The 24,518-nt window shown below is 28.2% G+C and overlaps 1 protein-coding gene across 4 annotated transcripts in view; it reads left to right on the forward strand.

The window, feature by feature from the left end:
• Positions 1-21,863, forward strand: part of LOC135925874 (uncharacterized) — a 131,273-nt gene extending 109,410 nt beyond the window's left edge. For 2 of the 4 annotated variants that reach the window (XM_065461426.1, XM_065461427.1), the window contains 6 exons: positions 2,250-2,317; positions 2,471-2,551; positions 5,012-5,179; positions 21,044-21,190; positions 21,388-21,508; positions 21,582-21,863. In XM_065461426.1, the coding sequence (XP_065317498.1) occupies positions 2,250-2,317; positions 2,471-2,551; positions 5,012-5,179; positions 21,044-21,190; positions 21,388-21,508; positions 21,582-21,650 (654 nt within the window). In that variant the 3' untranslated portion in view covers positions 21,651-21,863. Of the gene's footprint in view, positions 1-2,249; positions 2,318-2,470; positions 2,552-5,011; positions 5,180-21,043; positions 21,191-21,387; positions 21,509-21,581 lie in introns of those variants that run through there. The other 2 variants (XM_065461428.1, XM_065461429.1) reach the window with 2 other exon arrangements.
• Positions 21,864-24,518: the final 2,655 nt, after the last annotated feature.

Raw genomic sequence — 24,518 nt, forward strand, 5'->3', positions numbered from 1 at the left:
GATTCCTGATGGTTGGTTAGATATATCGATTTAATATTTTATTTTATACCTAACGGCAAAAAAAATTTATTTTAGTTTATATTATCGTTTTATATTATAATTGACAATTTGCATTTTTTTATTATTTATCACTTAAGTTAAATTCAATTTTAAACAGAGAACATTTTAGTTTCTTTTTGCTACTGATTTTTTTTATGATTTATTATTTTTCAATGGATATATAAAGAACATTTTTTTGTTAAACTTCAGATTTATATATAAGAACATTTTTTGTAAAACTTTATTGATTATTTATATTGATGTTCAATGTTTCGCAATGAATAGGACAAATTTAATAACAGACCAAAATGGATATTTTAGAAATTACAACCTAAATAATACCAATTCAGCTTGGCAATCTCTAAAATTTTATAACTTAATACATTATTCAAAAGCTCTAAAAGCATTTTGTTCATTAACGAGAGGGGTCACGATAAATGACCCCCCTCCGTTTTCCATTCGTCTTAAGCAAAGGCACAAAGAGGATCTGTTGGAGGAAAAAGTCGTTACTCTATATGCTCATGTGCCCGGGAAACTAATGAAAGGGGAATGAAGCCAAGTTCACCAATTTTGCTAATTAATTTCCACTTGAAATCACTAAGTTTAAAGGTTCTTTTATAAATTCTTAAAAGAATTTTTTTTAATCCTAATTGTTGTATCTATCAGTTTGTGATTGACATTATTGACGAATTCAAGAAAGTTATTTTTTATTTTAATCACATATTATTTATATTCTATTGTCATCCGTTTTTTTGTATTATTTGATTGAATATATAATAGGAGCTGATAGATTTGCAGCAATTCGTGCAAGGTCTCCAAATTATGTTATTAAAAAATTTGAAAGAATTTGAGATGGCCTGCAGTTGACTAAAACTAGAGGTCTACAATGGGCGGGTTTTTAGTTAAAAAACCCACCCAATTGTTGTTTGAAATTTATTTCAACCCGCCCGCCCACCTATTGTTTAAAAATTTAGTGCCTGGTTTGGCTCTTTATTTGTTTTAATGTATTTTTAATTTATTTAATATGCAATATGATACAAAACTATTATTATTAATTAAATCGAAGTCTGTTCTACGCATTTCGCCTGAAAAATATAACAAATTTACCCGCTCTACCTTCCCCCCCCCCATTACTATAAAATTTTTTGACCCGCCATATTGTAAATATTTTAAAAAACCCGACCACACCCGCCCGAAGTACGGGCGTTTGCGAACGGGCGAAAACCTTGCCCATTGCGGAGCTCTAACCTAAACATTGATAGGTTACTATCTTCAAAACCTTAAAAGGTAAAATATCAATACAATCATATGTATTCTAAACTTTAGGTAACTTGCTGCATAGTATCTAAATATCATATATTTATATCAAGATAATTGGGTCCCGCAAATATTTTTCGCAGGTTCTGCTAGGGTTTAAAATCATGAACCCGTTTTGGTTCAAGCTGGGTCTGGTAAAAATAAGTTTCGATTCGGGTACCAAAAGATCAAAAAAATGTTCATCATAATTTTCAAATTTTAATAAAGTGATAAAAACAAAACAAAATACATTAAAATTTCATATAACATTGATTATCTTTTTTATAATATTCATAATTCGATAAATCACTAGGGAAGGCTCCAGTTCCATCAATCATAAATTTTCAGAATACAATTGAAGAAAATAGTTAAAAAAATTTTTTTCAAAGATTCTAAATTTGAGTCTTGGCAAACTGAAAAGTCTACCACTTGATTGGGATTAAGTGATATGAATATATAAATAATATAATTTTTTTAATTTTAAATTCTATTTTTATAATTAATTTTTGTGTAAATTTTTAATGTTTGATAAATTTAAATTAAACGGAATTTAAATTGATAAAAAATTAGCAGAGTTGTTAAAAGATACTTTCTACATGGATCTAGATACAGATACAACGTCTAAAATAATATCTAGATACAGATTATTTAATCAAAAATCTATCTAGATAGAGATACAGATACCACATTTTTATATCTAGATCCTTTAACAACTCTGAAAATTAGCATGAACCCAAAACGAGTTTACGTTCGGGTTGACAAAAAATGCCCTTTGAGCCCGGTTCTGGGTTCAGGCTCGATTCGAAGCTCTGGGTATTTCATTGGGACACATTTCGATGTTGAAAAATATATATTTACTTTTATTATTCAGAAATTATTTTGTTTTACGCCAATTTAAAATATTATTTTTATAGTCTTTAGTCGAAAATTCAGAAATTTCTCAAATCGCACCGGACCCCTCACGATTACCGAAAAAGCGAAGGTTTTGAATATTATATATTAATTTTTAAGTATTTAATAATATAATAGTCAAAATTTTATGAAGGGAGAAAGGCAAGCAAAGAGTCGAATAAATAATGAAAGAGCGAAAATGAAAAAAATGTAATGATAACTTAAAAATATTTTAAATACACAGAACTTGGACAAGTAAAGGTTCCGACTCAGAGGATACCCCCGAATCCTCAGAAGATGAAGAATCTATCCATAACGGTATTAGGTGATTATTATAAAAACATATTCTTTTTTGCCTATTCGAAAATATCATTTTTTAGAATTTACCATATTTTTTGGTTATTTTTAATTTTCTTTCTAACTTTTTAAAATAATATGATTTATAATATGTTACAAATAATTTGCGCCTAATTTCACTAACTTATTTTTTTATCTAAAAACTGAAAATTTCTTAATTACCTCTTATCTAGATGCCCAATTTGATTCATACCTAATAAAAATAGGGCAAATTTCTGATTCACCCGTCACCAAATAAAATGCAAATTTCTGATTCACCTGTCATTCTTTGACGGGCTTCTGCAAAATTTCCCTTTCACAAAATAGCCAAAATTATAAAATTCGGGTTCAGGCCATAAAATGATCGAAAATAAAATTTTGGGACCTGAAAATAAAAAAATTTTCAAATACATGGCCCATGCAATTCAAATGTGAAAAAGATCTTTCAACGCTAAAGACATTCATAATTAGCAATATGAGCATACTGATTTATTTTCTATTGTATCAAGAGTAAAATGCTTCTCAAATATGATTTTATCTTTTATCTTTGATCTTAAATCTTTATAATAAATGATGAATTGAGGAACATTTATTAAATTTTCAAATAGAGTTAAAGAGAATAAATTTCTTAAATAGCAATGATTTCATAGAATTAAAAATCAGATATATAAATTTAATTTCATTTATAATATGCACTTCATTAATATATGGTAAAAATTAATTTGAACAAAAAATAAATGATTAGCATATATAAATTATAACATGATTTTAATAAGTTTTACAAAATAAGTTAGATTTTGAGAATTCTTTAAATTAACAATCTTTGAGAATAATTAAAAAATTAAAAATAGATAGCATAAATGAATTTAATTGTTTAAAATTTATTAACACTCCAATAGGAATCTTTGATAAATTTAAAAAATTTTTAAAATGGCATAAATGAATTCAGTAAAATTTATTAACACTTAACTTTTGGAAATTTGAAAATATATAAAATCTAATTAACCCTTTAACCTCTCACGATTTGTTTTGTCATCATATAATATAATTATATATTTTAAATTTATAAAAGCCTATAGATTTAACTTAACATCATATGGTACAAATATAATAAAAACACTTACGTATTTTATTAAAATTATTGACTCTTAATCTTTTATTTTTGAATTTCATCCAAGCATATTTTCATAATTTTATCTTTACAATTTTACTGAATTATATGATTTTATAACAACAATATAACGAATTCTGTGGATATTATTTAATAATTCAAAATTTTTTATTCATTATTAAAGATAAGAGTATATATAATATTATGAATAGTTATCTTATTAAAAATGAATATGCTCTTTTTTATAGCAACTTAAAGTGGATGATGCCAAAATAAGTCATTGGGATTTTAGAATACCTTTTTTAAACATTTATTTTATATTTATAATGATTTTTTATACTTATAATTAAATTTCACCATAAAATGTATTTTAAATCCAATCAGACCACAGTATGCCTGATGATGTAAAATTGCATCATCATTTTTTTTTAACCTGTGCATTTAAAAATAAAATTTGGAAATCATTTTGGGCATCTATGGAGTGTATAAATGAATAATTTATAGAAATTTTTTTATTTAATTATTAAAAAGTTGGAGGGTTAAATTGTTAATATTTGTATTTACAATTATACAAATATCTTAATATATGATTTTAAACAATATACTGAACCTGGTTGAACCCTGGTTCAGAAAAATTCCCGGGTTTGGTTCGGGGTTTTGAAAATTTTATAAACAGGGTCTTCGGATTCGATCTAAATTCCTGGATACACGATATTCATACATTTCCTAACATTTAAGGTGTGTGATTGGATATATAGAATATTATATTTTCTTCGTTGAGACAAAATAGATGCAAATAAGATTTACTTTATATTTTGTTCATTAAAATATGTTTTATGTGACATATATTATTTTCAAATATAGGAGATTTATTTAAATTATTTGCAAAACGCCATCCATATTGGTTATTTTTATCTCTCAAAAATACATTTTTACCCCAATCTATTATTTTTAAAATATAAATTTATTTAGTTTCAACATTTCAGAAAATTTGCATCGTCGATATTAAGAAAATAAATAACTGGAGAATAAAAAATTTATTTTAAATAAGGAGTTCACGTGACATCTAATGATATTAAATAAAATCGCTATCATAATTTTTTGAGTAATCTTTTTAACGTTTGGCAATGATAGGTAAAAACGCCATTTTTACACATCCTAAAATTTCCGAAACTAATAAATAACAACTTAATTGCACTATTCCTCACAACATACTTAACTATGGAAGATGCCAGTAACATGTCTATAAAAATGGTCCTATTTGGCCGATTTATAATAAAATGACTGAAATAAATATTATTTTTATTTTTTGGTAATACCCAAATCTATGTATTGAAGGAATGCTTCTTTAGGAATTTCCATCGGTAGAGACACTAATCCTAAAGGTCACCTGACAAATTTTTCAAACATACCTGTTACCAATTTGCCCACCAATAACCCTACCCCATTAGCAGAAAACAAAGGAAAGAAAATACTTAAGATTGTGGACAAGATAGCAAATTCCAAGTATATTATTATTTAAAACGATATAAGAAGGGCGTAAACAAGATAGTTTTTAAAATTTCCTATTCCAGCAAATAACAATAACGATCGTATAATATCTTTATATGAGGAAAAAGTTTATATTAATTTTTTTTGTGCTCTAAATATTTTTAAAAAATCGAACCCGTTCACTTTCAACGTTCACCTTCAGAAAAAGGAACGCGTTCACGGTTCCTTCAATACTTATGAATAAATTATTTTTAAAATTTATTTAATATTTTATTTAATATATATAAATACAACATATTTTTTAACACAATATTTATAATTAATAGTTTTATTAAGTGAATAGAAAAATTGTTTACTTATTAAAAAAAATATATAAATTTTAAAATATAAAACTCTTGAACTAAAATATAATAGCGAAATTTCAAATTATCACATTAAAAATAAAAAAATTCTAGATATTAACTATTTTTAATCTATGTATGTAATTCTTCTCCGTTTTATGGGATTTCCAGGTTTACCCAGGTAGGCCAATTTCCCCCCCCCCCCCGATTTTTCTTTTCCATTTTTGAAGGTCCTGAGCATCAATATTTGTAAGATTCATGCTTCTCATATCCACCGTCATCACATTTGTCCACGTCATCTTGGGCCTTCCTCTAGGTCTCGATCCTCCTACTTCCATCATTGTGCATCTCTTTACGCAGTCATTTGTCATACGTTCCACATGCCCAAACCATCTTAGTCTATTTCGTCGCATTACCATTCCAATCATTTCTATACCCAATCTTGCTCGCAATTCCTTGCTAGTTTTTCCCTCTCTCAGATATACCCCACACATCCATTTAATCATTCTCATCTCTGTTCTTTCTAATTTGGCTTCGTGAGTCGCTTTCATTGCCCATATTTCGCCAACATAAACTAAACAACTATCACATAGCTTACGTAAACTTTCCCCTTTAACTTCAGAGAACTTTTTTATTTGTTAGAATAGACGACATCTCTCTAAATTTTTCCAAGCTTGTCTGACCCTTACAACAACGGCAGAATCTACACCGCCATCTGCGTTTAGCATATCACCCAAATAACAAAACTTATCCACTTTTCCCAGGGTTAACCCATTGCCAATATCCAGACCACTATTTTCTATTTTATCATTCTTATGTACCCCTTTTATGCATGTTCTACAAAAGGTCATTCTTGCTAACATCTCAATTCCTTTTTTCCCGCTACATCTATTATATACATCATATATAATATTTAATGATATATTTATTTTATGCATCTATTATAATTATCATAATAATTTAATAAGCCTATGAAATACAATAATCTCAAATAAATTATTAACAGGATACTTATAGATATATTATATAAAATAATAAATATTACAATCAAGTATCTCTAATTAGATCTTGAAGATTTTGAAACTGATATATTTTTTGGACACTTTTACATTTGGTAAGGATAGAATTAGTATATAGTATATATGATGACTGTAAAGCATTTATTAGTACTGTTAATCTATATGTGTTACTGTAAAGCATTTATTAGTGCTGTTAATCAACTTCGACTTAGCCGAAAACTGACTCGAGTTGTGAACTAATTTCCTAAACTCGTGTTATGAACGAGGACGAATATTTTATAATTACCTTAAATTAAAAAATAATTTTTATTTTCGCTTTTTGAGAAATAAAATTAAGAATCTGGGAAGACTCGCCTAGCTAATTTTTTGGATAAGAACCCGCGTTTTCTTATGTGATAAAAAAATCTGAGAATGTTTTATTAAAACCTTATATATTTTGTATATAAATTATTAAAATCTAAAAATCATGATTTTAAATATATGTATATAAGACATCATATCAGCTTAATATTTTTTGCTCAGTTTCTATATTGAGATACATTAAAATGTATCTATATCTAGATATGTTATTTAAAGATATATCTAATAATTTTAAAAACGGCCAACTCAGTATTTTATCCAGTAAAATATTACGCAAGTCTGAAGATTTTGCTCATAGATGGCAAATAAAGTTTGGACATTTATTCGCGAAATCTCGAGGCTTAGGTAATATTTTTGGCTCATTATAGTTAAACATTTTTAAAAATCAGCTAAAAAGAATATTTTGCATAACTAGTTGTATCTATATTTAAATCCACTTTTAGACAATGTACTGGATTCTTTTTAACGGTATCTTAACAACTTTGCTAATCAGCAAGGACAGGGTAGCATAAAAAGGTGTCTTTTAAAGATCTGTAAAACATCACCCCGTCCGGGTCTATTTTTTATATAATTTCGCTTACTGGGTTGGGCTTAATGTTTCTAGGAGTTTCGGGCCCTACCTAAATTTTTAAATATATCATTACATTTAAATTAATATATTTTTTAATTTTTGCAAGAATTTGGCAAATAAAAACGTAAAATAATCGGTATTCACTATATTGCTCATTTTTTAAGAATATATTATTATATATTTGGTATAATATAGGATTTAAGCCATACTACTTATGTAATAACTCTTGGCCCAGTCTAGGAATTTGCACAAATATTAAGAAGTATAATGTCTATCTGTAAAAAAAAATTGAAAAAAAAGAGCAATAATTATTTTATAGCCATTTCCAGGTTTTGATGATAAACTTATTTTCAATAAAGTAAATTTTATATCATATTTAAGGGCTATTTAACATAATTTAAATGATGTTTTTACCTTAATTACCTTTTAATATATTTAAAATTAAATATAGTGTATTTTAGAATTTTTGAGCTTATATAAAGATGACCATATTCTATGTGCCGATGTGAAAAGTAAAATTTTACATTTTTATTAGTGTTGTTAAACGGCTCGATTTGAGCCGATTTTTAAATATGGCTAACTTAATATTATAACCAGAAAAATATGTCCAAACCTTTGTGTCAACTATAAGCAAAATCTTTAGGCTTGCATAATATTTTTCTGAATAAAAAATTGAGTTAGCCGTTTTTAAAAATCTCAAATAGAGGCGTTTAACAACATAAATTTTTATTAGTGTACATATCGTAATTTTTAAAGGGATCAGAACTATCCGGGATCATCACGGGGTTTAAAGGGATCCCTTTAAGAATTCAATTTTTTAAAGGATAAAGAACTATACGGTATTATCACGTTTGAACCATGATAAAGAAGAATCTTAATTTAAAACGCGTTTTACGCGCGTTTTGCTTTATTTTTTTTAAAATTTTATTGTTATTTATTGAAATGAAATGTATCAAAATAATTTATTAAGAACTATCAATTTAATATTCTCAGATATAAATATATATGTTTTTCAATTTTTATATATTGTAAATAAATTGTCGCTTTAAGCCAATATAAAAAAATAAATTTATTTAAATACATTACATTTATTTATTTTCAAAGTTTTTTTGGGGGCTTATGAAAGTAGATATGTCGAATATAGAGCATCAACCGATAGTTGATCAAAAGATCTATTCTAGAGGTCAACATTTCCTCATTAATGGGCGAGTCTAAGCCTGGGGGTCAGATATTTTTATCAAAACAAAATATCGATATATGGGTATTATAAAAACTAATTTAAATATATTTTGACTGAAAGCATTTAATATTGGTTTTGATGGGTAGAACTAGAGATCTGCAAAGTTAGGCCCGGCCCGAAGCCCTTTAAAATAATCGGGTTCGGGCCGGGCCGGGCCTAATATTTTTAAAAAAATTTCGGGCCGGGTCGGGTCTACCTTGGAAATTTTATTAAATATATTTAAATTTATCAATTTTATATTGAATTTTTTATGTAAAATAATTTTTTTTATTTAATTTATTGAAACTAATCGCTATATAACATATGTCTTCTATTTTAAGTAATTATAAAAATTAATTTCTATATTTAAATAAATTCGGGTCTTTTTTAAAATAAATTTCTGGCCGGGCTGTCAAAACTTTTTGAAAAATTTTCGGGTTCGGGCCGGGCTGGCAAAACATTTTTAAAAAATTTCGAGCCGGGCCGGGCTTGAAAAATTAGGCCCGATGCAGATCACTAGGTAGAACTGTCTTGGGGGTGGGGGGAGGGGGTGGTAAAAAATAATTGATATTGATATGGGTATCAAATAAAAGGTAATTAAAATATTTTTTTATTGTAATAATAATAATCACTCAAAGTTAGCGGGTCTAGGACCTGGAGGGGTCAGGAATATTTTTCAACATAAAATATCCATATAGTATCAAATAATAGCTAATTTAAATATCTTTTGACTGAAAGTATTCATTATATGTCTTGATGGGTAGGACTTGGTCTAGGGGTTGGGGGAAGATGTGGTAAAAAATAAAAATGTTGTTATGGGTATCAAATAAAATGTAATTAAAATATTTTTTTAATGTAATAATAATAATCACTCATAGCGGGAGGGTCTAGGTCTTGAAGGGTCAGGAATATTTTTCAACATAAAATATCGATATTGGTACCAAATAAAAGTTAATTTAAATATCTTTTGACTAAAAGTATTCTTATTGGTTTTGATGTGTAGGACTTGGCCTAATGTGTGTGGGGGGGGGTGGTTAAAAATAATTTTTTTGATATGGGTATCAAATAAAAGATAATTAAAATCATTTGATTGTAATAATAATAATCACTCTAAGTGGGCGGGTTTAGGTCATGGGGGGTCTGGAATATTTCTGTAAACACAAAATAACGATATGGACACCAAATAAAAGGTTTAAAATATCTTTGATTCTAATAATAATTGTCTCTCTAAGTGGGCGGGTCTAGGCCCTTGAAGGGTCAGGAATATTTTTATCATAAAATATAGATATGGGTATGGGTATCAAATAAAACAAATTTAAATATCTTTTGACTGAAAGCATTTACTCTTGATGGGTAGGACTTGGTCTAGGTGGGTGAGGGAGTAAAGAATAAAAAATATTGATATGATTATCAAATAAAAGATAATCAAAATATCTTTTGATTGTAATAATAATTATCACTCTGAATGGCCGGGTCTAGTCTTGGGTGGTCAGGAATATTTTTTCAACACAAAATAACGATAAGGGTATCGAATAAAAGGTAATTAAAATATCTCTTGATTGTAATAATTATACTCTAAATAGGCATTCTATACCAAGCTCATCATATAATGTTAGTGAATTGATACTTTATTATTTTTTTGTTGAAAGTAATAAATTTAATGAATATTTTACTAACTCTAGCCTACTAATTTAATTCTTCATTTTTATATATTTTTTATTTTAAACCAGATTTCACAACAGTTTCTAATTCGATTTGCGCGAATACTTTATATCTGCTTTATAACCATAATAGTAATAATAAACCTGAGGCTATAGTTATTGTTTACAAAATAAAAATGGTGAATTCCTACGAATCATATTACAATATTAAATATATCCTTTCGGATAAAGGGAAACATAAAATAGGCAACACAATACTATGGCAAGATAAAAATACCCAAACTCAATAGGCATTAGCATAGAAAATATTTAGCTAGGCTTCTTTCATTTATTGCCTATTTAATAGATAATAATAAGAGAGACAATACAAAAATAAAATTAAAAAAATAAAATTATTCATTGGGGATCACGTACTGATCTCAATAAATAAATATGATAGATCAAATCTATGCCCTAAAATATTGAAGCCAAAATTATCCAAATGGGGGGGGGGGCGAGAAACTATGTTGGAACTAAGTTTGGGAAAAATTGATTCACATCTTTAAAAACGAACGTTCATAAATCAATAAAATTTAACAATTTAACCATTCTTAATAAGACCATCTTTACAATAACAGCATCAAGAAGTGCATCTTCTTATGATAATTGTAAATCAATTTGCAATTTCCAAAAAAGTTGCAACAAGAGATGCCAATGTTTAAAAAATAGCTTTAATTATAGTGACAAAATGTCACTTAAATATTATTTGTGTAAATAATAAATAATTTGTTCAAAATTATATTTTAAATTTCAATTATCAAAATCAAATAATATATGTGTTATAATATGTCTTGAAAAAAAAATAATAGGAATGATTTAATTGTAAAGAAGTGTAATAATTTATATTGGAATAGTTTAAAAATTTATAATGTCATTGTAAAATTTGTGAATCGATGGTTTCAAATATAGCCTCCAGAAATTTTGAGATTTAGAAATATTATATTTTAGATTAAGTTGCAAAAAAATAATTTTATCATAAGGTTACAATGAATTTTTAAAAAGCATTGACTATATATGTTCCCTGCTTATAATGATATTTAATATTGAAGTCTAACTATGTTTTATTTAACTTTTATTTGATACATATGTTGATTTTTTGTGATAATAATATTCATGGTATCTTAACCCGCCCGCTTAGTATGATAAAATTAATATAATCAAAAGATTTTTAAACACTTTTTATCCCCCCCCCCCCCCCAATCTCAAATCAAGTCCAACCTTTTAAGATAAGAGTAAATAGTTTTAGTCAAAAGATATAAAAATTACCTTTTATTTAATTCCTATATCAATATTTTATGTCTATAAAAATATTCCTGACTACCCAAAGCCTAGACCCGCCCACTTAGAGTGATGATTATTAATACAATCAAAAGATATTTTAATTTCATTTTATTTGATACCCATATCGTTATATTTTGTTTATAGAAATATTCCTGACCACCCAAAACCTAGACCCGCCCACTAGAGTGATGATTATTAATACAATCAAGAGATATTTTAATTTCTTTTTATTTGATACCCATATCGTTATATTGTGTTTATAGAAATATTCCTGACCACCCAAAGCCTAGACCCGCCCACTTAGAGTGATGATTATTAATACAATCAAAAGATATTTTAATTTTCTTTTATTTGATACCCATATCGTTATATTGTGTTTATAGAAATATTCCTGACAACCCAAAACCTAGACCCGCCCACTTATAGTGATGATTATTAATACAATCAAGAGATATTTTAATTTCCTTTTATTTGATACCCATATCGTTATATTGTGTTTATAGAAATATTCCTGACCACCCAAAACCTAGACCCGCCTACTTAGAGTGATGATTATTAATACAATCAAAAGATATTTAAATTTCCCTTTATTTGATACCTATCGTTATATTGTGATTATAGAAATATTCCTGACCACCCAAAACCTAGACCCGCCCACTTAGATTGATGATTATTATTACAATCAAAAGATATTTTATTTACCTTTTATTTCATACCCATATCGTTATATTGTGTTTATAGAAATATTCCTGACCCCCAAAACCTAGACCCGCCCACTTAGATTGATGATTATTATTACAATCAAAAGATATTTTATTTATTATTATTACAATTAAAAGATATTTTATTTACCTTTTATTTGATACCCATATCGTTATTTTGTGTTTATAAAAAAATCCTGACCTTCCATGACCTAAATCCGCCCACTTAAATTGATAATTATTTTTACAATAAAAAAATATTTAAATTATCTTTTATTTGGTACCCATATCAAAAAATATATTTTTGTCCCCCCCCCCCCTCACATCAATCCACCCCTGCCCCCACCAAGACCAAGAATGAATGAATGAATACCCTTAATCAAAAGATATTTAAACTAGCTTTTATTTGATACCCATATCGATATTTTGTGTTGATAAAAATATTCCTGACCCTTCAAGACCAAGACCCTTCCGTTATGAGTGATTATTATTATTATAAAAAATATTATAATTACCTTTTATTTGATTATCAAAAAATTATTTTTTTAATCCCTCCTCCACCTTCCCATCAGACCAAATCATACTCATCAAGACCAAGAATGAATACTTTCAGTCAAAAGATAATTAAATTAGATTTTATTTAATACCCGTATCCATATTTTGTTTTTATAAAAATATTCCTGACCTCCCAGACCTAGACTCGCCCATTAAGGGGTAGAGATTGACCTCGAGTTGAATAGATAATTTGATTAGCTATCGATTGTTACCCTATATTAGAATCTTATTTCAAGGCCAAATAAAACAACATTGAAAATTAATAAATAACAATAAAATTCGCACGTAAAACGCTTTTAAAAATAAGATTCCTCTTTATCGCGATTAAAACGTGATAATATCATATTATCATTCCTTAACTTAAAACCCTAATTTTTTAGTTATCCCTTTAAAACCCGTGATGATCCCGGATAGTTCTGATCCCTTTAAAAATTACGACATAAAGAGCTAAAATTAATAATGAATTTATACTTAAAAAACAGGTATAATTATGTTTAAAAATTTCTAGTTGAAGTTTTTATTTAAGATATTTTAAAAAAGTTTTTTCTACAAAATTTTTGGTAGATGAAACTTTGCATTTTAAATTTTTTTGGTGATAATACTATAATTAAAGGAAGATCTCATAAATAAAAAAAATATTTAGCAACTATAGGAAAATTGGCATAACTTTTTTCTGGAAATAAATATTAATCTAAAATTTTGTATTAGGGGTAAAATAGACCCCACCTTTGAAGTTTAAGTGATTTTTTTAACCGGTTAAATCGAAATATTGTATTAAATGCGCAATTATTAAAATTTATACAATCATTAATAAAATGAATAAAAATATCAAAACGATTTAATAATCTATATTTTCGAAAATATCAATATTCCAAAAGATATTCATGAATATTATCCCGATCCCATGTCTTTTATAGTTTGCTTTTAGATCCCGCCACAGCCTTTCGACTTTTTGGGTGTGGATCGATCTGTCATTTGGATCAACAAAATTTCGTGAATGATTGACCCGATAGTGAAAATAATTTGTTCCTTCTAACCTGATTTATAGAGAAAATATATTTACATACCCTAACCACGAGTCAGTCATTATCGTCAAATCTTGCATGATGTTATCTTTAATATCATACGCAGTTATCTTGATTCTTTGTTGTTGTAGCACTAAGAAATATTTCATTTGTCTCCCGACATATGCTACCGATGATCCATATAGCCTCGGAGATCATATGCCGACCCGATTATAATTACGCTTCCACACATGAGTTTCGTCAATTTCGTTAACGCGGCCGGGCCCCTCCCCCATCTTTGAATGATTAGAAGCTATATGGAACTCACATACCTTACAAAATTTTTTAAACATATATAAGTGAAATAAAAAACCATATTTTACTTTAAATTATCATCTAGAAATTGTATTCCTATCATGATCTAATTCCTTAGAAGCACTTAAAATTGTATAGCGGCCAAAAATAATTTGATTCTTTAATATTTTTTAAAGAATTAGTACTTAGGTACAAATACACTAGTCTTAAAAATTTCCCAACGTCCCGTATCCCTTCAAAAATAGAATCTAAAAATTTGTCATTTATGAATTAATATTATCTTTCCATATCGATGATCTACGACATCTATTGCATCGGTATTGCAAACTCTTCTTGTTTTTTTTCTACCCGCATTATGGAATTGAAGTATGTTGTATTCCTGACGGTATTAATTCGTTATTTAAACAAAACTCGTAAGATCTTTCATCATTTTGAGTATATACACCTACTTTAAAAATATTTATTTTATAAAAAAAAGAGGATTGTGTAGAATGAATCATATTATATATGCATAATCTTAATCGGAACTAAAAATTATTTTTTAAAAATTTGTTGGCAAAATTATCTTACCCCCCCCCCCCCCCCCCTGCTCCCCATATATAAACGATAAGAATAATCGGAATTAAGAAATTCGATATTTTACCCCTAATACAAAACTTTAGATTATTATTTATTTCCAGAAAAAATTATACTAATTTTCCAATTTGCTTAAATTTTATTTATTTATGAGATCTTCCTTTATATATAGTATTATCACCAAAAAACATTTAAACCTCTATCAAAAATTTACCTTACCCCTATTCCCCCTTTAAAAATAGGCATTATCAACAAAAATAAATAATTTTCCTAAAGTTATTTTTTTATTTGTGGGATCTTCTTTTAATTGTAGTATTAACAACAAAAAAAAATTTAAAATGCAAAATTTCATATACCAAAAATTTTGTAGAAAAACCATTATCAATTGAGGCATATGTATGAATTAATTAACAACCTTTCTTTTCACTTGTATTTCTCTAGACGAAAAATTTTTTATATAAGCAATCGAAAATATTTTATACTGTAAAAAAATAGATTTTATATTAAAAAAATTTTTTTAAAATGTCTTGTATTGTTTTAATTATTTATATGCTAGATGTGCATAATATAATAAATGACAAAATATGAAATTCCGAATAATTGTTCATAGTTAGAAAATTTTAAAAAAGTATAATATATTAATATAAACCTCCCCCCTAAAATTTTTTAGTTGAGTCCCCTGAGATTGTATAGGCTAGCGACGCCCCTCTATTTTGTTAATTTTATCTAATTCTAGAGGGTGGTTTTTTTTATGTTACTCTCAAGATTTACTTCATGATGGCCTTTCATATTTATTTGACAATCAGTAATATACATTTTGATGTGTTATTTATAATACTATTTGTAAATAATTTATATATCGATTTAATTTTTCTCTAGGCATTATAATATATAAGCTTAAAATATTTAAAAAATATTGTAAAATGGCACTATACTAAAATTTATAAAAATTATAACTGACACTTATCAATCAAACATGATTGATAATAATTTTAAAACAATTATATAATTTAAATTTTTGCAATATACTAGTAATAACTTACAGATTATTTTATAAGTATAAAATCACGAGGCTCACCGTTCAGAGGCATTTTAGCGGTTCGGTTCAGGTTCGGCTAGAATTTTTTTTAGCGGTTTAGGTATGATAAAAAATACCGATTTTTAGCTGTTTCAGGTTCAATTTGGATCCCTGATTCAAAGAGTTTAAATCTGGGCTGAGCAATATTATTAATATTAAAAAGATATTAAAAAATTGTTTATTTTAACTAATAATTCTTCTTCTCCGTTTTATGGCGATTTCCAGGTTTACCCGGGTAGGCCAGTTTTCCCTCTGATTTTTCTTTTCCATTTTTGACGGTCCTGAGATTTGTAAGATTCGTGTTTCTCATATCCGGCGCTATCACATTTGTCCACGTCATCTTGGGTCTTCCTCTAGGTCTTGATCCTCCTACTTCCATCATTGTGCATCTCTTTACTCAGTCATCTTTTGTCATACGTTCCACATGCTCAAACCATCTTAGTCTATTTCGTCGCATTACCATTCCAATCATTTCTATACCCAATCTTGCTCGCAATTCCTTGCTAGTTTTTCCCTCTCTCAGAGATACCCCACACATCCATCAAATCACCCTCATCTCTGTTCTTTCTAATTTGGCTTCGTGAGTCGCTCTCATTGCCCATGTTTCGCCGCCATAAACTAAACAACTCCTCACACAGCTTACGTAAACTTTCCCCTTTAACTTCAGAGACTTTTTTATTTGTAAGAATAGACGACATCTCTCTGAACTTCTTCCAAGCTTGTCTGATCCTTGCAACAACGGCGGAATCTACACCACCATCTGCGTTTAGCATATCACCTAAATAACAAAACTTATCCACTTTTTCTAGGGTTAACCCATTGCCAATATCCAGACGACCATTTTCTAGGTTATCATTATTATGTATCCCTTTCATGCATGTTCTACAAATATAGGTCATTCTTTCTAACATCAAACTTCCTTTTTTCCCGCTACATCTATTATGTATCCATTTCTGGCATCTGGTGCATTGGATAGAATTTCTAGCAACTCCTTTCCCACATACACCACAAGGCCACTTACCGGATTCCTCCATCTTTAGATTTTCCCCACCAATCATCACCTTTGTCTTTGATGCATTCATTTTCAGGCCCATTGCTTCCATAGTCATCTTCCATTTACTAATTTTATCCCTCTATTCTTCATCACTGTTTGCCATTAATACAAGGTCATCTGCATATAATAGCTCCCAAGGATATCCTTCACTCTTTTCTCTAGCCACCACATCCATTACTAAGATAAATAATAATGGACTCAGCACGGATCCTTGATGAAGTCCTACCTTCACCTCAAAGCTGTCACTATCACCATAATCCGTCCGTACTGCTGTTTGTGCTCCAACATACAGTGCAATCACTGCGATAACCAACCATTCCTTCACACCTGATTTTCTCAAGGCCCATCTAGTAACCTCACGCGGCACCCTATCAAATGCTTTCTCCAAACCAACAAACGCATATAAGAGTTTCTTTTCCTTCGCAAGATACTTATGCATTTGTCTCACCACAAAAATTGCATATGTCGTGCCTTTTCCCGATGTAAAACCAAACTGCATTTCATCAATTTTAATTTTTTCTCTTATCCGCTTCTCTAACACTCTCACAAATACTTTCATTTCATGTTCCAAGAATTTAATAGCTCTTTAAGACCCGCTATCTAAAGGATCACCTTTCCCCTTGTATACTGGGATAATTATACTTCTTCGCCAGTCCTCGGGAATAATACCTTCTATGACAATTTGATTGGCTAAATTCATTAACCATTCAATCCCTAAATCATCACAACCTTTAAACATCTCTGATACCACCATCGTTAAACCCTATGCCTTCCCTTTCTTCATCTTTTTCACTGCTCTCTTTATCTCGTCCTTGCCAAATTTACACCCTGGACCTTCAACCTTTGCACAACTAACATTATTATCCCATTTATTTTCTTCATTCAAAAGTCCTTTCATGTAAATATTCCAGGTGTTCTTAATACCACTACTATCAATTACCATTTTTCCTTCGATATTTTTCAAACACTACACCTATCACTTCCTGCCTCTTTTTTGACATCTGCTTTGCCATTCGAACCATATTTCTAATTCCATCAGCGCATTCCATTTCTTTAGCAAACTCGTGTATTTCATCTTCTTGAACCTTCGCTATTAATTTCTTAGCATTTCTTTTAGCCATCTTGTAAATATCGTTATCACTATTTTCTTTGCTATTATACTATACTTTGAAACACCTCCGTTTCTCATCCACAGCTTTCGCTACCTCCGGGTTCCACCACGAAGTCTCCTTATGTCTAGGCGGCCCTTATGTCCATTCACATACCTCCTCAGTTGTCATCACCCAGGCTTTCTTCATGGCTTCCCACTTGTCATTTACCCCAGATGCTTGTGCCACCTCCGCTTCCCTAATCGCCAATGTCATATTGATTTGACGTCTAGCACTCTCCTTCAATTTCCAAACCTTCAGCTTTGGCACAAACTTTCTTTTAGTGACCTTGGCACCTTTAAGAGTGAGATCTCATACAACTAGTCGATGCTGATTTATACATTCCTCTCCCGGTATCACTTTCACATTTTTTAATATACATCGATCACATCTCCTTAATAACAAGTAATCCGCTGCACTTTTGGTACTACTTGACTTATAAGTCACCAGCTTCTCTGATTCTTTCTTAAACATTGTGTTCTCTCGCTCTTCCCGTCATACTCCCAACATTCCATGTAGGGACCCTAACTCGATCCCCCTTAAACTGGTTTCTTTACTTATTATCAGTCGTTTATGGCCGTCATAAGTTTCATTTTCATGAATCGTGGTTCCACCAGGTTTCCTATCCTTCTTTTTGTAGTAGGCAGATGAGGAGACCCACGGGGTACTTTTGGCTGTACCCCGCCCATGCTTTGTTGTAACCATAGGGAAATTTTGTAGCAAAGTTTTTACAATCGGATGCACTTCCTGACATCAACCTCTTTAAGTGGTTTTTACACCCCGTCGAGGAAACGGTGATCCTATTCTCGACCCAGATCACAGGTACCTTTTAGACCTCCATTAGCCGCCAAAAGACGTTGCCACTCCCCCCCACGATTAGGCTGAAGGTAGGCAGTAATAATAATTTTTATCCAAACTAATAAATAAAAAAATAAATAATTTAAACTATAAATGTTGTATTCCATAATAAATCAACCAAAAAAAAGAAAAAGATATTTCAACCCTACCACCTTCGATTTTTAAAAAAATTTTGGATGTAAAATTTTACTTTTCAAATCGGCTTACTTCTTGGGATATGGTCATCTTTATAAGCGAAAAATTCAAAAATACACTATATTTAATTTTAATTATCTCAAAAAGAAATTAAGCTAAAAATATCATTTAAATTATGTTAAATAACTCTAAAATTGCCTTTTAATATGTTATAAAGTTTACTTTATTGAAAATAAGTCCATTACCAAGAACCAGAAATGGCTATAAAATAAAAATTGTTCTTTCAAATTTTTTGCAGATAGACATTATACTTCATAATTGTACAAATTGACTGGGCCAAGAGTTATTGCACTTTAAATATATAGTATGGCTTAAATCCTATATTATACCAAATATATAGTAGTTTTTTTTAAAAAAAAAGAGGGCAATATTATGTGAATAATATCATTAAAACTATCCGATTATTTTGCGTTTTAATTCATTAAATCCTTGCAAAAATTAAAAAATATATCAATTTAAAAGTAATGATCATATTTGAAAATTTAGGCCGGGGCCCTTAACTCTTTATAAAATATTAGGCTCGACCCAGCCCGAACTTAAATTATATTTAAAAAATAGACCTAGACCTGGCCGTGTTTTACAAATCTCTAATAGGAATACAATTTTTTTATGCTATCCTCTCCTTGCTAATTAGAAGAGTTTTTAAAAGATACTTTTAAAATGGATCCCGATACATCGTCAACAATTGGATTTACATCTATTGATACAAAAATATCCCCCATTTGAGCTAATTTTTAAAATTGGCTTACAAAATATTTTCACCTGAAAAATATTACCTAATTAATCCTCGAGATTTCGCGAATAAATGTCAAAATTTTACTTGCCGTGAGTAAAATCTTTAGTCTTGCATAATATTTTTCTATATAAAATAATTAGTTACCCGTTTTTAAAATCACTAGATACATCTTTTAAAAACGTATCTAGATACAGATGCATTTTACAAATGTATCTCGATACAGAAAATGAGCTAAAAAATTTATTAAGCTTATATCACATCTATATACAAATATAATATATAATTAAAATAATGATTGTTAGATTTTAATAATTCATATACAAAATATATAATCCAAAAAAATAGCCTCAGATTCCTAATTTTATTTCTAAAAATACGAAAATAAAATTATTTTTTAATTTAAGGTAATTATGAAATATTCCTCTTCTAGTTCATAACTCGAGTTGTGAACTCAGTTAGTCGATTAAATTGACTATCGACTCTGAGTCGGAGTTGAATGAACATTTAACAACACTAGTGTTTATTATATTTGAGCATAATTCATCTGATTCTGAATTTCCAGAATTAGATGATAATAGTTAAATAACATCATCTATGCTCACTATTATATAAATAATATTCAAATTAGTAAACTATACTATAGGTCAGAAATAGTGGCTGGTTAAAATATACAAATGTGATTAAGGAAACAGCTGATTAACCCTTTTTTAAAATTTGGATTAATATTAAATAAATATTTGTTATATTCAAATGAATAAAAATGAGGGGATTTTCTAAAATTGAACGAACGTAATAAAACGAACGGAAATGTCAAATAAAAGGAACGCGTTCAAAATTCGTCAAAAATAAAAGAAGCGTCATTCAACATTTTTAAAAAACGAAATTCATTCATTTGAATGTTTTCGTTTACAGTATCAATTTTTTTTATAACGTCTAAGATAAATTTGCACAATAAGTTGACCAGGCCTTGTATATATTTTTTTTAAAATGCGTATTCATTTTATTTATAACGTAAAAATTTATAAAAATTATAAAGTTTGTTTATAAGATGTAAATCATTATGATTCATTATTAATAAAAAATCTAAGGCAAACCTTTCAGGAACTCTCTAGCATAAAACCCTTTTAAAGATATTATACATTATTAAATAATTTAAAAATAAAATAAGATATTTCCAACAAGCTACGGAGATGAAATACATCAAGAAAGGAATGGAAGCAGTTAGCAATACTCCTTTAATATTGACCGTCGAACTTAATTATTTGGAAGGAATATTGGTTTTTAATCTTCCAAATCCACCTTCTGATAGATTATGGTTGATCTTTTTGTTTATTTGATTTTTGAAGAATGGGCATTTTTATCATAATACTTAGGAGAAAATCTTATATGAGCATAAATTTTTTTAATTATATCAATTTATCATTTCTTGAATTATCTCATTCGTAAACCGAAAAAAGATTATAAGTGAACAAAGGAAATTATATAATTTTAAAATACTTTATATCATCTGAGGTACGGTTTCAAACCTAAGCCAGAAATGAAAATATCGGCCAAGCCTAAACTTGGAGCAAAATACCTCAATATTAGCCAAATCATTGAATGGATCCAAAATACTCTACTCTCTGAATTTGAAGTTAGAATCGATTCTTAATTTTATCTTTCCCTTCCTTTATATTCAATATATAATAAACCTTTTAAATTCTTAGAAAGTCTTGGTACTTCCTAACATGGATGATATCGTTATACCTATCATGAAATCGGGACAAATTATATGATTTTATTTATAATTTGCATCATTCAAAAATAACTAGACAATATCAAAAAATCTAATTTTATTTAAAATTTTAAAATTATAGTTTACTTAGCATTTTATTAATTTTATAATCAATATATTATTATATTTTACCACCCTAATTGTACATATACACCAGCTACCTATCACTAATATAATATATTTTCAGTAAAACTAATACTAGAAGCTATTATTTAAAAAATAATTTTTATTATATTTATATAATGATTTAATATTGTTTAGTGAACTAATATTAAAATTAATAAAAAAAACTGATATATTGATTTGTGGTATTGATTAAAAATATTGGCAAATATCTTATACATAAATTGTGAGATTTTATGAGGACTAGACCAGAGTTCAGAAATGATGACACTAGACAAATGTGCGTGTAGGACAAAATTCGGGTATTATTAGGGATGATAGAATTTTCTTAATATAACTTTGTAAGAAATTATCATAAAATAATTTTGTAGGAAATTATCTAAAAATAATTTTGAATAATTATATTAATTGTTTAACTAAACCGTGACATCGAAAAACCCCCATTTAAATTAATAACCATTAAAATTGGCAAATATGAGAATCCAAGAAACCGATTTGCAATTTTGAGAAGGTTTATTTTAATATATTGAAGTTATAATTTATTAGAAAAGGAATGTCTAATATTATTAATAGAACTGCTAATATTAGATAAAGAATAGATAAATAATTTCTAATATTTTTATATTATAGGTAAAAGTTAATAGTAGATAAAGAATCTCTATTTTTGATTCAATAAAAAGATTTAATAATTTTTTCATATAGAGCCACGACTCAATAATTAGTGTCTTAAATTTTAACCGAACTTAAATGTATATTCCAGAAACCAGCAGACCCAGGTACACGGATCGAGCCATAAAATTTTTTTAAAATAAACCCGGGCTGGGGGCCTAAATATATTCAATATATCACATTCATTACTTATCATGAAAATGTTTGTTAAAAATAAATAGTTAAATTAATGATAAATATATTTATATTTATATTTATATTGAATTAAAATTAAAATAATTTTGTACCTTTATCTCTGCTCTTTTTGTATTAAATAAAAAATAATCTATCATTTTTAAATAAAGAAGATAATTTGAAGTTATTTATACGAATTTTATATTGCCTGAAAAATGATCCGTAAAATGCAAATAGGTATATTTTTTTTAAAAAAACCATGGCCGTAGAAAATATTTATACACTCGGGCCTAAAATTTAAAAAAAAAAATCCATGCTGGGTTTAAAGATTTTTTAAAAAAAATTCAGACCAGGCATGAACTAAAAAAAGGTCGGGCCAAAATTTCTTTTATTCTGGGCCTGCCGAAAATTTTTTTTTTAAATCCGGCCGTGCAAATGGTAGCTCTACAGGTCTCTGGTACATTCCCTTTAAGTCTCTTTTTATCTAGTTTATGTATCTAACTTAAGCGCTCTCTTTCTTATCGTATCAGTGTCCATTATAAATTATCCCTTATTTTATAATTATCAGTTTTACCAAATTAAAAATTTTATTTGATTATTTTTTAGAGTTGTTAAATGCATGCAATCTAAGTTTTAAATAGGTACTTATTTTTGATTGGTGCTTATTATTTTATATTGAAAAAATAAAATCAACAATGACAAATTAAATCTTTTTTAATATAAACTAATCTAGACCCATATCTCTCTAACCATTTAATCCTATCCACTTTCCTAAGCTAACATTCTGAAAAGATTATACCTGACGGCGGATTAAACCTACATCCTTTATATAGAAAACTAGATGACAACTAAATTTCAAACCTTATTGAAAAATATGATTTAAATTTTTATATATTATGAACAATTTAAAAATCTTTGCGATAATAAAGTTATGCAAGTGTATTAGAAGTGCTTATATAACATAATTATGTAAAAAATAGTTTATTATCCAATCAAAAATTAGCAAATTTTAGATAGATACATGCTGTAAGCTTAAAAAGGAAAATAAATATTAACTTACAATTCACTAAATTTTATTAATTATGATATAAATTCTTGAATGTAAAAAATAAACATTATTTTATTACAATGATTAGATGTAATGTAATTCAAAAAAATCAGATTATTTTGGATTGATTCAAAGTACATGAACATTAACACATGAATTAAACGATTACTCCAGCCATCTTATTTTTCGAGAAAGGTAGGAATGTGTTAAGAGTGATATTTACCAACTTAGAAATAGAAGATTGATTGTGATATAATGATAGGAATAGATGTGGAAGAATTAGCTATCAATCGTTACAGATTTTATGATCGAACAACAATACGTTGCCATATTTGGATTTAATACATCGAGGCCCCTCCTTAGTTGTTTGCTTGATCTAAGGGGATTGGTAGAAAACGTTAGTTTATTTATAGTGTTTAGTAGGAGTTAGGTTCGAAACCAAAGATGCTAAATTATTATCTGAAAGGCTAAGAGTAGGATTATTGACCTTTTAAAATATATAATGACACCCCCCCCCCCCCCCCAGTTAATATGATTAAAGATTTGCCAAAATTTTCTAAATTGGAAACCTTTAGTTAACCATAAATTTCCAGTGAAATTCGTTTAGGTAAAAACCTTCCTGAGGATCGCCTGAAATTAAGCGCATTTTTTGGCCGAGTGCCTTGAAAAAATCCTTTGCTCTGGGTCCAAAAGCATCGATTATGTCAGAAACAATAGGGGTTAGAGTAATATTAAAAATGCTAATGTATTCATTAATTTTTCTAATTTCCGCTCTAACTAAGTAATTAGAGCTAAAGGATGGTGCAAACTGATCAACATATGTATAATTCCAGGCTACAAGATTCCCCTGCTCCA

Source organism: Gordionus sp. m RMFG-2023, chromosome 3 (genome assembly GCF_954871325.1).
Source record: "Gordionus sp. m RMFG-2023 chromosome 3, tfGorSpeb1-WG-v2, whole genome shotgun sequence".
Lineage (NCBI taxonomy): Eukaryota > Metazoa > Nematomorpha > Gordioida > Chordodea > Parachordodidae > Gordionus > Gordionus sp. m RMFG-2023.